This window comes from Acomys minous (genome assembly GCF_964271855.1).
Source record: "Acomys minous genome assembly, chromosome: 6".
NCBI classification, from domain to species: Eukaryota; Metazoa; Chordata; class Mammalia; order Rodentia; family Muridae; genus Acomys; species Acomys minous.
The window spans coordinates 99,351,559-99,365,474 of record NC_140487.1 but is presented as its reverse complement, the minus strand read 5'-3'; the positions used below and the strand labels follow the sequence as shown (position 1 = coordinate 99,365,474).

At 44.0% G+C, this 13,916-nt stretch overlaps 2 protein-coding genes across 12 annotated transcripts in view; one reads left to right on the top strand and one right to left on the bottom strand.

The window, feature by feature from the left end:
• The window catches only part of MACF1 (microtubule actin crosslinking factor 1), a 348,476-nt gene that overhangs the window by 125,505 nt on the left and 209,055 nt on the right, over positions 1-13,916 (top strand). For 10 of the 11 annotated variants that reach the window (XM_084787104.1, XM_084787103.1, XM_084787109.1 and 7 more), the window contains one exon: positions 13,351-13,412. In XM_084787104.1, the coding sequence (XP_084643230.1) occupies positions 13,351-13,412 (62 nt within the window). Of the gene's footprint in view, positions 1-1,731; positions 1,925-13,350; positions 13,413-13,916 lie in introns of those variants that run through there. The other variant, XM_084787107.1, reaches the window with a different exon arrangement.
• On the bottom strand, positions 9,739-10,249 carry LOC311599860 (large ribosomal subunit protein eL21-like). The gene has a single exon (XM_084785910.1). It carries the CDS (start codon positions 10,232-10,234, stop codon positions 9,752-9,754), a length of 483 nt encoding a protein of 160 aa, XP_084642036.1. The 5' UTR covers positions 10,235-10,249; the 3' UTR covers positions 9,739-9,751.

Below are 13,916 nucleotides of genomic sequence, written 5' to 3'. Positions count from 1 at the left end.
TCTCAATTGTTATCCCATACCTTGTGTCCTCACATTCCTCCCTCCGTCCCATTTTCCCCTTACTCCCCTTGCCTATGACTGTGAGTGAGGGGAACCTCCTCCCTTTGTATATGTTCATAGGGTATCAAGTCTCTTCTTGGTAGCCTGCTAGGTAGTGGTACTTTTCTTAGAGAATTATTTATGTGGTTAGATGAAGTTAAAGCTTTTAGCCCATTCATGATCCGTAATGACTTAGTTACAGTAGGTGGTCAGCTAAGTTTAGCATAGATTATCAAATACTTTCTAGCTGCTAGAGACTGGAGTTTGAAGATGGAGGATAGTCCTTTGGGCTCAGAGGTAATTTGGATTTGACAGAGGAAAAGATTACTAAGTATGACTCAGAAAATATTCCCTTTTTTCTCTTTCCAATCTCCTAATTACACATTTCTTTTTCCCAAGACAAGGTACCTTCTAGGAGGATTCTTCCTCTCCTAGGCTAAGGAGTATAGATGGGGCATGCGTACACTGAGTACCACCGTCACGGGTTGTGAAGGTGACCAAGAGCTTAGTTGAGGGGGGATAGAGCTAGCTGCCAGTTTGTAGGTGGGAGTGAAGGAACGTGTCAGATGACTGAGGAGGTAACAGGGCTATTCAGACGGCATGGCCCAATAGGAAAACTGTTTACTGTTTCCACCTGTGGTCTTTTGGGAGCCTCTATAATTTTGCTGTCCTGGTTGCCAGCCCCTCCCCCGTGCCTGTCTTCGGGCACAGGATTGAAAGCAGCATTAGCCTAAAGAAGTTGTTCTATTTAGGGAGCTGGAGCAGAGGGCAGTGATTAGAAGCCTGCCTCAGAGAGTGAGGGGCAGAATTGGAGTGTTTCCTGACACTCACTGCAGGGATAAGGTCAGAAGTACGAAGAGGCAAAGATGGGCTGGGCCATCTGAATGAAAAAGCCATTCATTGTGTTTTTTCAACATTCCAGTGTCTGGTACAATTAGTCAGGACTCGGAAAACAAGTTGGACAAACAAAGCAAGCAGCCTTCCACTGATGGATAGAGGGATTTCTGGCACAACCGAGTTAGGTGCACTGACTGTGAAGAAAAAGTGAGAGGATATAGGGAAGGGACCCAGGCTCTGTGATGTCATTTCTGCCTGGATGAGGGAAAGGAATGGAACAGCAAGCAAATTCTGTCTGAAGCTGATGAAGTCTGCTGATAGCCTGGGCTGGGCTGTTTTATAAAGAAGGTGGAATCAAAAGTTTTGGGCAACCGTAAGTTGGGGGAATGAGTCTCCCTCCCTTGAAACCTAGGAACTCTTGTCAGTGACTTTCTCAGCTGGCTAGCATTTAGATGTGCTTCTTCCCGAGAAGAGGCAAGCCCGAGGAGGAGTCGTTGGGCAATGGATGCACTGTCCCTGACTGGGCAGTAAGCCATTTAGCTCACCTGCAACTCTCTAAGATGCACCAGGTCACAGGCTTTTGCTCTGCAAATTCAAAGGCCAGCCCAGGCTTATTTAATACCTTGATTGGAGTTTTGCTTATGAAGCTCCCACCTCTTCATGCTCTGTAGGTCTAGAAATAGTGGCTTGGTGCCACTTTTGAATTGTATGATCGCTACCTGAAGACCTGGACCCAGCCTTTGGAAGTGATGTAGGGAGGAGCTTCCTCTCTGACCTCAAGGGAAGAAGGAGGTCAGTAGGAAGTTGTGGGTGGAGTCACTTCTCTGCTCTTCTCTCTGTGTGTGAGCGCGGGAGGCATAGCCCCTTGGCTATCTGATTCTGTTCACCTTTAAGCCCATTTTGAGGAGCTGCAGAGGGCGCAGAGGCCACTAGCTGGAAGTCCTCTGGGACCTGGTTTTCTTAGGTGGGGCCAGTGGAGCCATGTGGCCCAGTTACCAAGATGAACATGAGTTCAACGCCCACCTGGTCTGCCGCATGTGCTGCATGGGTTAGTATCCGAAGGGTTTTCTTGTCTTACAGCTTTGTGCTCTTTGACTCACTGGAATGCACCTCCTTTGAAGCCCTGCAGGCGTTACACAACCTTTGGGCTTTTGAAATGTAGGGTGGAATGGAGCTGGGTTCCCTACTTCCTGGGGACGTCTTTGGCATGTAAGGCAATTAAGAGCCCAAGCTTTGGGTGTGGGGCTGTTTTATAGAGTGTGCACTCATGGTCACACATTTGTCTGTGTCAGGAAGCCAGTTTTAGTTATGCTGCAGAGAGCTGAAAGCCAGGGTATTTTTAGCAGAAGTTGGTTGGTTAGGGAGTTCACCTCTCGGAGAGGGAGGAGTCAGGCCCCAAATTTCCTCTTTTGGGGCCTATTTCTAGTTGTTTTACATATTCCTTTCTAGCTAAGTTAGAGAAAACCACTTAGGATGATTTGGGAACAGAATCTGTTGGAGGTCAGGGGAGGAGGCCTGTTAGCTTTTGCTTTGGTCCTTTGGCTATGGAGAGGAGTTCATTAAATGTTTTGTGACTTTGACCAAGCAGTCTAGATTTTTTGGTTATACCAATGGATACAGAGACTGGTGCTGGCTAGACAGCAATTCCTCAATTCTCAGTGAGATGAGAGAGCTAAAACTTGTGTATTTCATAGAGCTAAACTAACGCTCTTTACAAAATCAAACCAAATCAAGCCCAAACTGTCCTTTACGCTGAAATTGTCCTCCTACTCTTTACATTAAAATATCCTTTGTTTTATGAAGACATTGTTAGTAGATGGTAATTTCTAGATAGTCTTAATCATCTGCTTTCAGTTTTTTGAGACAGGGTTTCTCTGTGTAGCTCTGGCTGTTCTAGAACGGAGGTCTGTAGAACAGGCTGGCCTTAAACACAGAGATCTGCCCTCCTTTGCTTCCAGAGTGCTGGGCTTAAAGGTGTGTGCCACCACAGGCCAGGTTAAATCTAATTAATTTGGAGAGTTTACTGGTCAATAAGATAGTGTGTCTTTTCATTTTATACTTTTGGTTTTTTAAAAACAGAACAAAAGTGTGATCCAGATTGGGCTGGTTTTCCTAATATTGAAATTGCAATTGCTGGTGGTTTGATCCAGAGGGACCCTGGGAAGAAATCTAGATGAGAGGAACAGAGGCAAGATTCTGGTCTCTCCTGCCTTCAGGGTCAGTGCCCCCAAAGACTGAGGCATAAACTGTACCACGGTTATGGGACAAGGAAAAGCAGTATTAGGCGCGTATTGCCGAGGTGTCTAGCCTTTTTATCTTCCCGGAGAATTCCTTCTTGGAGCCTCAGAAGAATGGTCTGCGTTTGAAAGTGCTTGGAGATAAGCTCAGAGACCAAAGTTCCCTTTTCTGTAACTAACAGGAATGCAAGGAAGGCCAGAATCTTCACTGGTTTAAGGCACAACCTTTTACTTTTCCATCCCTTAATTCCCTAGAGCAGTGATTCTCGACCTTAGCTGTAACCCTTTAATATAGTTCATGTTGTGGTGACCCCCCCCAACCATAAAATTATTCTTGTTGCTACTTCCTAACTGTAATTTTGTTACAATTATGAACCGTAATGTAACTATCTGTGTTCTGATGGTCTTAGGTGATCTCTGTGAAAGGGTCAGTTAGCCGGGTGCGGTGGCGCACGCCTTTGATCCCAGCACTCGGGAGGCAGAGGCTGGTGGATCGCTGTGAGTTCAAGGCCACCTAGTCTACAAAGTGAGTCCAGGACAGCCAAGGCTACACAGAGAAACCCTGTCTCAAACAAATAAACAAACAAACAAACCCCAAAACAAACAACAATGAAACAAAACAAACAAACAAAAAATAAATAAAAAGAGAGAGAAAGGGTCATTTGACTCCCAAAGGGGTCATGATCCACAGGTTGAGAACAGAGACTCTGTAGCCTAATAGTTAAGAAAAGGAGCCACAGTCACAGTCATCTACGGGAGCTTGCTGCTCTGCCATTTAATGGTTGCATAAACTAAGAAAATTGCTTAATCTTTCTGTGCCCTGATTTCCTCATTGTTAAGAGGGGATTGAAACAAGTCTTAGTTCATAGAGAAGTTATAAAGAGTGTATGATACTAACGTTCTTAGCTTAGTGTCTTCCATACACACTCATAAATACTAGTTGGTAATTGAGGTAAGATGTGAAATGTTTATAGTGTGATAAGTCTGTGCTTCCCACTGTACCTTGGGCACTGCAGTGAAGATGACTTTGGATGCTGTTTGTTTCTTTGGGTAGAGTGCCTGGTAGCTAGAGAAAATAGCTCTCCCCTAAGCCAGTCCTAACTCTACCCGCACGCCTGTGGCTCTCTTCTCAGAAGTGAAGCTCGATTTGCAGCACTTTGACTCTGTGTGTGTGTGTGTGTGTGTGTGTGTGTGTGTGTGTGTGTGTTTTGAGACAGGGTTTCTCTGTGTAGCTTTTGTAGAACAGGCTGGCTTCGAACTCACAGCGATCCACCAGCCTCTGCCTTCTGAGTGCTGGGATTAAAGGCATGCACCACCACGCCTGGATCACTTTGGTTTTCTTAGAGGTGAGCTATGGCCCTTAGTCAGTTTGCTTGAATTTGAATTTTTTTTTTGGATTTTTTTGTTTTTGGTTTTTCGAGACAGGGTTTCTCTGTGTAGCCTTGGCTGTCCTGGACACTCTTTGTAGACCAGGCTGGCCTCGAACTCACAGTGATCCGCCTGCCTCTGCCTCCCGAGTGCTGGGATTAAAGGCGTGCGCCACCACGCCCAGCCCTGAATTTGAATTTTTTAAAGTTCTCTTGATGATTTTAATATGACTGGTTCAGACAAGTATTAGCAACTATTGGCTTAGTCTGAACTCCTCATTTATAGCTTATTCTTAAGCTCAAAACAGGGAAGAGTATCATAAGAAGAAAAGATCCAGGCCAGAGACTAAGTGCAGATTACAGACTTGCCCCTATGTGGTCTTGTCTACTCTTCTATCTCAATTTCTTACCTCAAGTTGTCCATCCATCCACCCATCCATCCATCCACCCATCCATCCATCCACTCATCCACCCATCCATCCACCCACCCATCCACCCATCCATCCACCCACCCATCCACTCATCCACCTATCCACCCATCCACCCATCCATCCATTCACGTGTGTTTGTGTGTATGTGTGAATGTATGTATGTGTATCATGTTTGTGCCTAGTTCCTGCAAAGGCCAGAAGAAGGCACCAGGTCTCCTGAAACTGGAATTACAGATGGTTGTCAGCCACCATGTGGGCACCAGGAATTGAACCTGCAACAAGTGCCCTAAACTACTGAGCCATTTCTGCAGCCCCATCATATCTTGATTTCCTTAAGATATTTTTTGAAGAATCTTAAAACAGTGTCTCTGTATCTATAAATATTTAGCATTCATGAATGCTATACTTCAGTTAATAGTCTAGAAAACACTGCTCCTTTCTCCTGTCTGTTTTACTCCCTCCAGCTTTGGTGCCCCTCTCCCTCTCTTCCTCCCTCTCCTTCCTTCCTTCCTTTCTTCCTTCCTTCCTTCCTTCCTTCCTTCCATCCATCCCTCCCCTTCCATCTCCATGTCCCCTCTCCTACCATCTCCTCTTTTTTTTTTTTTTTTTTTTTTTTTTTTTTTTTTTTGTGGGAGGTGCTAGAAATCAAAGACTGGGTCTCAAGCATGCTAATTACAAATTCTGCCACTGAGCTATATACACTTATCTTGGCTTGTGTGTGTGTAGTGTTGGTATATGTGCATGTGGGTGTGTCTACCCCCACCCCCCACAGGCATCTATAGGCCAGAGGAGGATGGTAGGTGTCTTCTTTATTGATTTTCACTTTATTTTTGAAACAGGATCTCTTATTGAGTCTGAAGTTTTGGCTAGACTGGCTGGCCAAGGGGCTCTGGGATATACCTGTCTCTGTCCCTAGTGCTGGGATTACAGTTAAGCACCCATGTCCAGCTTTTATGTGGGTACTGAGGATTCAAACTCAGGTCTTCATGCTTGCACTCAGCCATTTCCTTGTTTTTCTTTAACTAACTTTAGTCCTGTACTTTCTGATTTCCAGTAGTCCAAACAATTTTTATTAGTACAGATAAAGCTTTCTTTAAAAATAGGGAAAATTTAACATTGCATTGAAGATTCTAGGATTGTCATTTCCCTAAAATCCTAAGTAACCCCATGGAGACCTTCTTGGCCTCACTAATCCTTGATAGTATGTGTTCTTTGTGAATCCCTAGCGTCATGATAGTTCACATTACTCCTTTCCCCTTGTGCCTGCTTGTAACAATTCCACAGAGACAATATGCGTAGTAGCTATAAGTCAATGAGTTAGAATATATTAAACATGCATTCATATTCTACTTCTTAATGTGTGGCTTTGGAAAAAGTAATAAGGCTTGCTGAGCATTACTGGAATATAAGTGAGAACAAGTAGGGGATGGAAATTTTATGGAAGAGCGAAAAGGAACGAATAACAGACAGGGATCATATAATAGTGGCTCTTTAGATTCTAAGCTGAAAGGTTTGAATGTTATCCTGAGTGGGACTATCAGGCTATGGCATTATGTAGAGTTGGGTTCAGATGTGAGTCCTGTGATCTTGGGCAAGTTGCTTGTTGTTGCTGGGATTTATTGTTCTGTAAATTAGCATAGTAGCCACTTTATAGAGCTGCTGAACATCAGAAAGAGTCTGTGAGGTGCTTAGCTTATGCAAGTAGGTATTCAGTAGGTGCTTACAATTAAGGTTTGTTTTGTTTTTGAGTCTTACTCTGTCACTCCAAACATCCTTGAACATGCCCCAGTCTCTTAAGTGCTGGGTTATATGTGTGACCATAACACCCAACTTCTGACCACTAAGTTATAACTGTAACAGATGAGTCATGGTAGAAATACTGTAGGCAGCTTTGAGAAGGATGGCTTAGAGCAGGGAAACATGTTAAAAACAAGGAGAAGGAAAGAGCTTTAGGGCCTGGAGGGATGGCTCGGTGGTTAACGGCCCACAGTCTGTTTCCAGGCGGAGTCACAACTGCCTGTAACTCCAGGTCCAGGGCATCCAACACTGCTTTTCTTTTGGCCTCTGTGGGCACCTGCACTTATACAAGTACACAGCCACACACATTTATCCACATAATTAAAATACGAAATAGATCTTTAAAAAAAAAGTAACATTCCATTGCTGCTTCTCTCTTTTTCTCATCTTGCCTGCCTGCCTGCCTGCCTATTTTTTTTCTTTGAGACAGTTTCTCTGTATAGCATTGGCTGTCCTGGACTCACTTTGTAGACCAGGCTGTCCTCGAACCCACATAGGTCAGCCTGCTTCTGCCTCTCTGAGTGCTGGGATTAAAGGCCTGTGCCATCATGCCTGGCTCTGCCTTACCTCCTTAATGCTAGGGTTACAGGTCTGTGCCACCATACCTTGCTCTGAATGTATAATTTTTACAAAAAAGTTCTAAAAAGCAAAGAACAAAAGACATGTGTCTTCAGAGTAAGAATTTTTACAATTAGAATCAGACTGATCTTGGGCAATTAATATAGTGCAGCAAAATGAGTCTGCTATGAGTGAAAGTGTAGTGTTCGGATTTGGGTAACTCTAATTTTTCCATTGTGGCTGTATGTCCCGTCATACAGCTGATACTTATTGAAATTTGAGGAGGTTTATGTATGAAGTTGGGTTCTTACATAGAACTTAGTTTGGTTCTGATCTCATGTGGGGTGCCCACTACATGTAGCTCCTGTTGCTTTATTTAGTCATAATCATGGATTTTTGTTTAGGAATTTTAAAGGGAAAAAAAGTAAAGCCTGGTCTCTATCTTCAAAGAATTAATGTAAAGACTTAATGTATCTACCTAGCAATATAAAGAAAAGCATGTGAAAAGTTCAGAACTCTGTGGAGTGATCAGCACAGGAAGCACTGTAAAAACTGGAAAGATAAGCCAGGCGGTAGTGGTGCACGCCTGTAATCCCAGCACTTGGGAGGCAGAGGCAGGTGGATTGCTGTGAGTTCGAGGCCAGCCTGGTCTACAAAGCAAGCCCAGGACAGCTAAGGCTACACAGAGAAACCTGGTCTTGAAAAACAAAACAAACCAACCAACCAAACAAACCCCAAATATTTATTTATGTGTGTAAATATTTTGCCTGTCTGTATCATGTGCACCATGTGTGTACCTGTTGCCCACGGAGGTTAGAAAAGGGCATTGGATCCCCTGGCACTGGAGTTAGAGGTGGCTTTGAGCCAACATGTGGGCGCTAGACACGAAGTTCAGGTCCTCTACAAGCGCTTGTTGCTCTTGCTCTTGTAGAGCAGCGTGCTCTCTGCAGCCCCAGCCTGTCAGCTTTAAGTCTCTGCTGTCTAGTAAAGTCCCTTCAACCACCACTAGTTCTGATCAGCTCCATCCTAACCTTGTCTCTGAGTTGACATGTGGCTGCTGTAGCAACTTGCCAGTCTCTAGTCCTTGTTTGTCAGTTGAAGTTATGCTAGTTGTCATCTGCTGTCGTTGCGCTCGTTGTGTCCCCCACCTCACTTCTCTTTCCTTCTACACCGAGCCAATCCCTCGGCTCGCAGTTGTTTTCTAAGGCTAGTGAGGCTCACATCCCTAAAACCTTGCACTGCCGGTGACGTCTCTCCTTCCCCACTTGGGTAGGCTGAGCTCCAGCTTCTTAAACTCTGGGTTGGGGAATTAAAGACCCTTTAGGGGATTGGGGAACTTTTGGTAATGTACAAAAAGGGTTTTTCCTACAGTGAACAAAAGAGTCAATTAAAAGTAAAATGTGAGGAATCTAAGGAGTTTCTGGCAGTGCTTACCTGTGTTTCATCATGTGACTTTCCTGCTGTAGCCTTGGTCTGATCACACACCACAAAAACTCTGCGCTGTGTATACAACACACCAATGCAATACCAAACCTGCTGCTTGAAACCCCTCAGCTCAGATTTAGACTTAATGTGTGCTATCAATCACAGTGTCTCACTTTACATATAAATCTTCTGTTCTAATAGAAATATATACTTACAGAAAATAGACAATGTTTTATACCATCATTCCCCAGTATGTATCAAATTGGGATATCTTTGTATTGTATTAGAAGGTTTGATTTTAGTTTTTTATTTATTTGAATGTTTAAAACGGAATCTTATATCCCAGGCCAGCCTTGAATCTACTATATTACCTAAAAGGGCTTTGAACTTCTGCTCTTCTAGTCTCTAACTCCCATGTGTTGGGATTACAGGAATACACCAACATGCCCAGCTAGACTATGATGTAAAACACTTGTTGTTGCTAAGCATTTTAACTTATTTATGTGTGTTTATACGTACGCGGACCAGAGCACAAATGGAGATCAGAAGACAAATTATGGAGTTGGTTTTGTCTTTCTAACCCATAGGTCCCAGGAATCAAACTCAGGCTTGATAGCAAGTGCCTTGACCCACTGAGCCCTCTTTCTGGTCCTAGAGTATTTGCTTTTTGAGTTACAGATGCTTGTGAACCACCATGTGGGTCTGAGAATTGAACCTGGATCCTTTGGAAGACAGTTGGTGCTCCTCTCTCCAAACCCAATTGCTATTTGAATTTTTTAGACTTGAATTTCTTTAAAAAATAAATTAATAATTTAAAATATTTAATAAAATTTCACTTTGGATTAGGACAGAATTTTCAATAGTTTCTGAAATGGCTCTAAACATACTAGTATTATGTACTGTATATTTCCCAGTTCTTTGTGCGTTGATGGCTATACAATCTGACAAATAGTCAAGATGCTGTTTGTTCTGTTGTATAGCTAGCTAGCAAAGATCTAATCCTATCTGTGAAAATAAGCTTTTTTCCCCCCAGTCCAGGTGCTTTATTTCCTTTTGCACATTAGGCCATGAATTCGTACAGAATGGGCTCCAGCAGCTCAGGCTCCTTCCCGTTAGTCCTCACAAAGTGTGCTTCTCTGGGTGGCACAGGCTGGCATGTCAGCTGAAGCAGGGTGCCCTTCTCCTTGGCTTCCTTCTTCTTCTGTTTGTTCTCCATCACGCGCTTCTGGAAGCTGTCCCTGCTCTTAGGGTGCTTGATGTGCTCAATGCGCACATTGATTCTCTTGGCAAGAATCCTGCCCTTAACCTGCTTGTTCACAATGATGCCCACAGCGTGCTGGGTGACGTTGTAGACTCTTCCGGTTTTGCCGTGGTAACACTTCTGGGGCATTCCTCTTTGGACAGTGCCCGTTCCCTTGATGTCTATAATATCCCCCTTCTTGTAGATTCGCATGGACGTGGCCAAAGGAACAGCTCCGGGCTTCCTAAAAGGCCTGGAGAACACCCAGCAGGCGCCCCTCCTCTTTCCCTGCGTGTTCCTCATTTTGGCGAGTTACTGCAAGATGGAAGTATAAAAAGCATGAGTGTCATGATGAGAGGAGACTAGCTTAAGCTGAGAGGACTGAAAAGGATGGTGATTGTTGGACCAAACCGCCAGCTGGAAAAGAAGTAGAAGTGTTGGCTTACAGTGACCAAGTCTAATAAGAATCCTGGCTGTAGACATTTGGATGACTCTATGAAGTTAAAACCAAATAGCCGGGCGTGGTGGCACACGCCTTTAATCCCAGCACTTGGGAGGCAGAGGCAGGCGGATCACTGTGAGTTCAAGGCCAGCCTGGTCTACAAAGCGAGTCCAGGACAGCCAAGGCTACACAGAGAAACCCTGTCTCAGAAAAACAAACAAACAAACAAACAAAAAACCAAATAACTCTCTGACAGTCCCAAGGAAGAGCCAGAAGGTAGAATTCATGCAGAAGCAGACAGACCCTGGCACTGTATTTATGGAACATAAACTGTTATGTTGTGTCATGCGATAAAGGGTGCTCTTATCATCTCTGTAGTACCCTAAGCCTGTGTGTGATTTGGACAGTACAAGGTTACAAGGGAATTAGAATAAGTAACTTGGGAGGTTTATATCTTAATTCTGTGGCATATAATAGGGAGAGACTTAATTCCTTGCAAAGCAGGAAAGGATTCGATCTAAGAAAGCTCTGAAGACAGTCATGGGAAAAGAAAGACTGCTTCTCAAATGGAAGCAATACAAACTCAGAAAAGTAAGATGTGGAGTAGGTATGGTACAGTGTGGCTTTTTTCTAGGGGGTTCTGTGAGAGAATAACTTGTCTTGTGGAGAGAGTTTCATACAAACATCTGAAATTAGTTTGGAACACTAGTGACTCTCATTAAAAACCTACACCTTTCTTTTGAAATCCTCTAACCTGGGAAAGAAACGGGAAGAGTCAAGTAGTGCTATTGCAGTGAGAGTCCTTAAGGGCAGAGATTGCTCAATCATGTTGTCTAGCACAGGGGAAGGCTAACATTCAGAACTCCTAACGAATAGGGCAGAATAAGAATAACTGCAGGTCAATAATAGGTAATGGGGAAGACTGGGGAATAATTCAGTGGTAGAGCATCTAGCATGCATGAGACTCTGCATATAAACCCTAGCATGTTCTTCCCCACAGAAAAGAATAGTTACTGGGTGTAAGGCATTGTGTTTTTTCTGTTTGAGACAAGGCCCGCCGTATCTTGGGCTGCACTCTAACTCACTGTGTAGCCAAAAGTGATCTTGGACTTCTGGCCTGTCTTCCTGATTCCATCTCCCCAGGGCTACAATTACAGGCATGCACCACCATGCTCGTTTATGCTGTGCTGGGGGCCAAACCTAGGAGCAGGCCTCAGAGTGTGGCCTCACTCTGGATGTGGGACAAAGGTGTTAGGATAGCAGATGGGGATAGGACTGAATAATCTCAATCATCTGGGCTAGTGGCTGGAGATGAATTGCTGATGAAGTTCAGCGGAGCCAAGTAGGCTCAGATACACAGTCAACATTCAAACTAACATCCATCTCTATATCTATCTATCTATCTATCTATCTATCTATCTATCTATCTCTCCATATATTCAAGTGTGTGTGTGTGTGTGTGTGTGTGTGTGTGTGTGTGTGTGTGTGTGTGTGTGTGATAAATCTAATCTCTAGGAAAGATTGAGATTTGCCATGTGGCAGCAGTGCACAGCAGGGAATGGTCAGTAGCAATTAGGATGATTTATTTCATGGCTGTGCTTTGTTTTTCCTTTTAAAAATTATTATTCGGGGCTGGCAAGATGGTTGAGTGGAAAAGGTGTTTGCTGCCAAATCTGACAACCTGAGTTCAATCCCTGGCCCCATATGATAAAAGGAGAGAAATGACTGACTCTCAGGTTGTCCTTGGACCTGAAAGACACACATACTGTGGCATGCTCTCTCTCTGTCTCTCTGTCTCTGTCTCTGTCTCTGTCTGTCTCTGTCTCTGTCTCTCTCTGTCTCTCTGTCTCTCTCTCTCACATACACACACACACAAATGCAATAAAAATTTAAAATAATTATTAACATATTCATTGTATAAAAGATGGGTTTCAGCCGGGCATGGTGGCGCATGCTTTTAATCCCAGCACTCGGGAGGCAGAAGCAGGTGGATCACTGTGAGTTCGAGGCCAGCCTGGTCTACAAAGAGATTCTAGGATAGCCAAGGCTGCCCATAGAAACCCTGTCTCAAAAAAACAAAATCAAAAACAAAAACACAACAACAACAAAACACCAAGAGATAGTTTTCATTATATTTTCACACATGCACATGATGTATTTTACTCATGGTCACCCAGTGAGGACGATTGAATACAGTGCTGTATGGGTGGCACAGGCTTTAGATAAATAGGAAAGAGTAAGAGCTGGTCCCTCAGTTTCCTGGAATTGGTTCTGGGGAAGAGCCTCAAGCGAATCTTCCACAGGACTGGTTGTCTGTGGGACAGTCATTGTCAATTACTGACAGATTTGATGTTTCTGTTAAAGAGATTTTACAGGGGGTGGGTGGTTGTGAGAAAGAGGAGGAGTTTGTAAGATTTGGGAGAAGGGGGACGGGAGAGATGTGCAGGGGAGCTAACCTGGGTGGCTTTGGTGGTGGATGGCTGGATACTAATGGCTGGTAAGGATGGGAATGGAGCGCTGGGCATGAGAGGAGGTGGCAGTGGCAGGTGGGCAACATGACGCAGGGGAGAGAGATTTAATGACTATAGTATCTGTACTGTGCCCCGAGGTGCCACTCCCCACTCTTGCTACTAATGACAACTTCAGCCTGCTGGAACTTGTGAGGGATGCAGGAGATAGGTCACTGTGTTCCCTGCTTTACTCAAGTTCTTGTGCTGAGGAGACATTGCTATGGTGAGATTTTTGAGTCATGTGATTCTGTCTAATCTATAAGTGGCAAAAAGGTCATAATAAAAAAAGAATAAAAGATATTTCAATGAGCTAGATCTTCCTAACAAGTCATTGTCCCATGGTTCTATACCCAAAGTCAACATTTTGTATTGCTTCTAGAGAAACTGGGATGCAGACAGGCCACAGGTGTGGGAACTTGTTGTTCCACAGCACTAAAGTCAGCACCACTTCTGTGTTTCTTTTGCAGATGAGCGGGACCGGGTGCAAAAGAAAACATTCACCAAGTGGGTCAACAAGCACTTGATGAAGGTAGGATTCTTTCATATGTTTCCCTAGCTTTTCTTACTCTGTGTGTGTGTGTGTGCGTGTGTGCATGTAAGCATGTTTTTGCATGTATGTGGGTTCTTGTACATGTGGAAACCAGAGCTTGATGTCAAATGTCATCCTTGATTGATTTTTCATTTTATTAATTAAGACAGAGCTCATTGATAAAGTTAGTCTTGCTAGCGAGCTTGCTTTGGGGATCCCCTGTGTCTGCCTTCTGAGACTGTAATTGCAGACAGGCACTGTTCCCACCCAGCATTTATGTGTATGTCTGAATTCCAGGCTCCAAGCACTTTAAGTGCAGTATAAGTGTGGAACCAATAGTGTTACATGTACTTACGAGAACACCACTTCTAACTTTAAAAGTTATTGTATCGGGCTGGAGAGCTGGCCCAGAGGTTGGCAACACTTACTGCTCTTGCAGAAGCCCTGGGTTTGGTGCCCCACAGCTACACGGTGGCTTACAGCCATCCATAGCTCCAGTTCCAG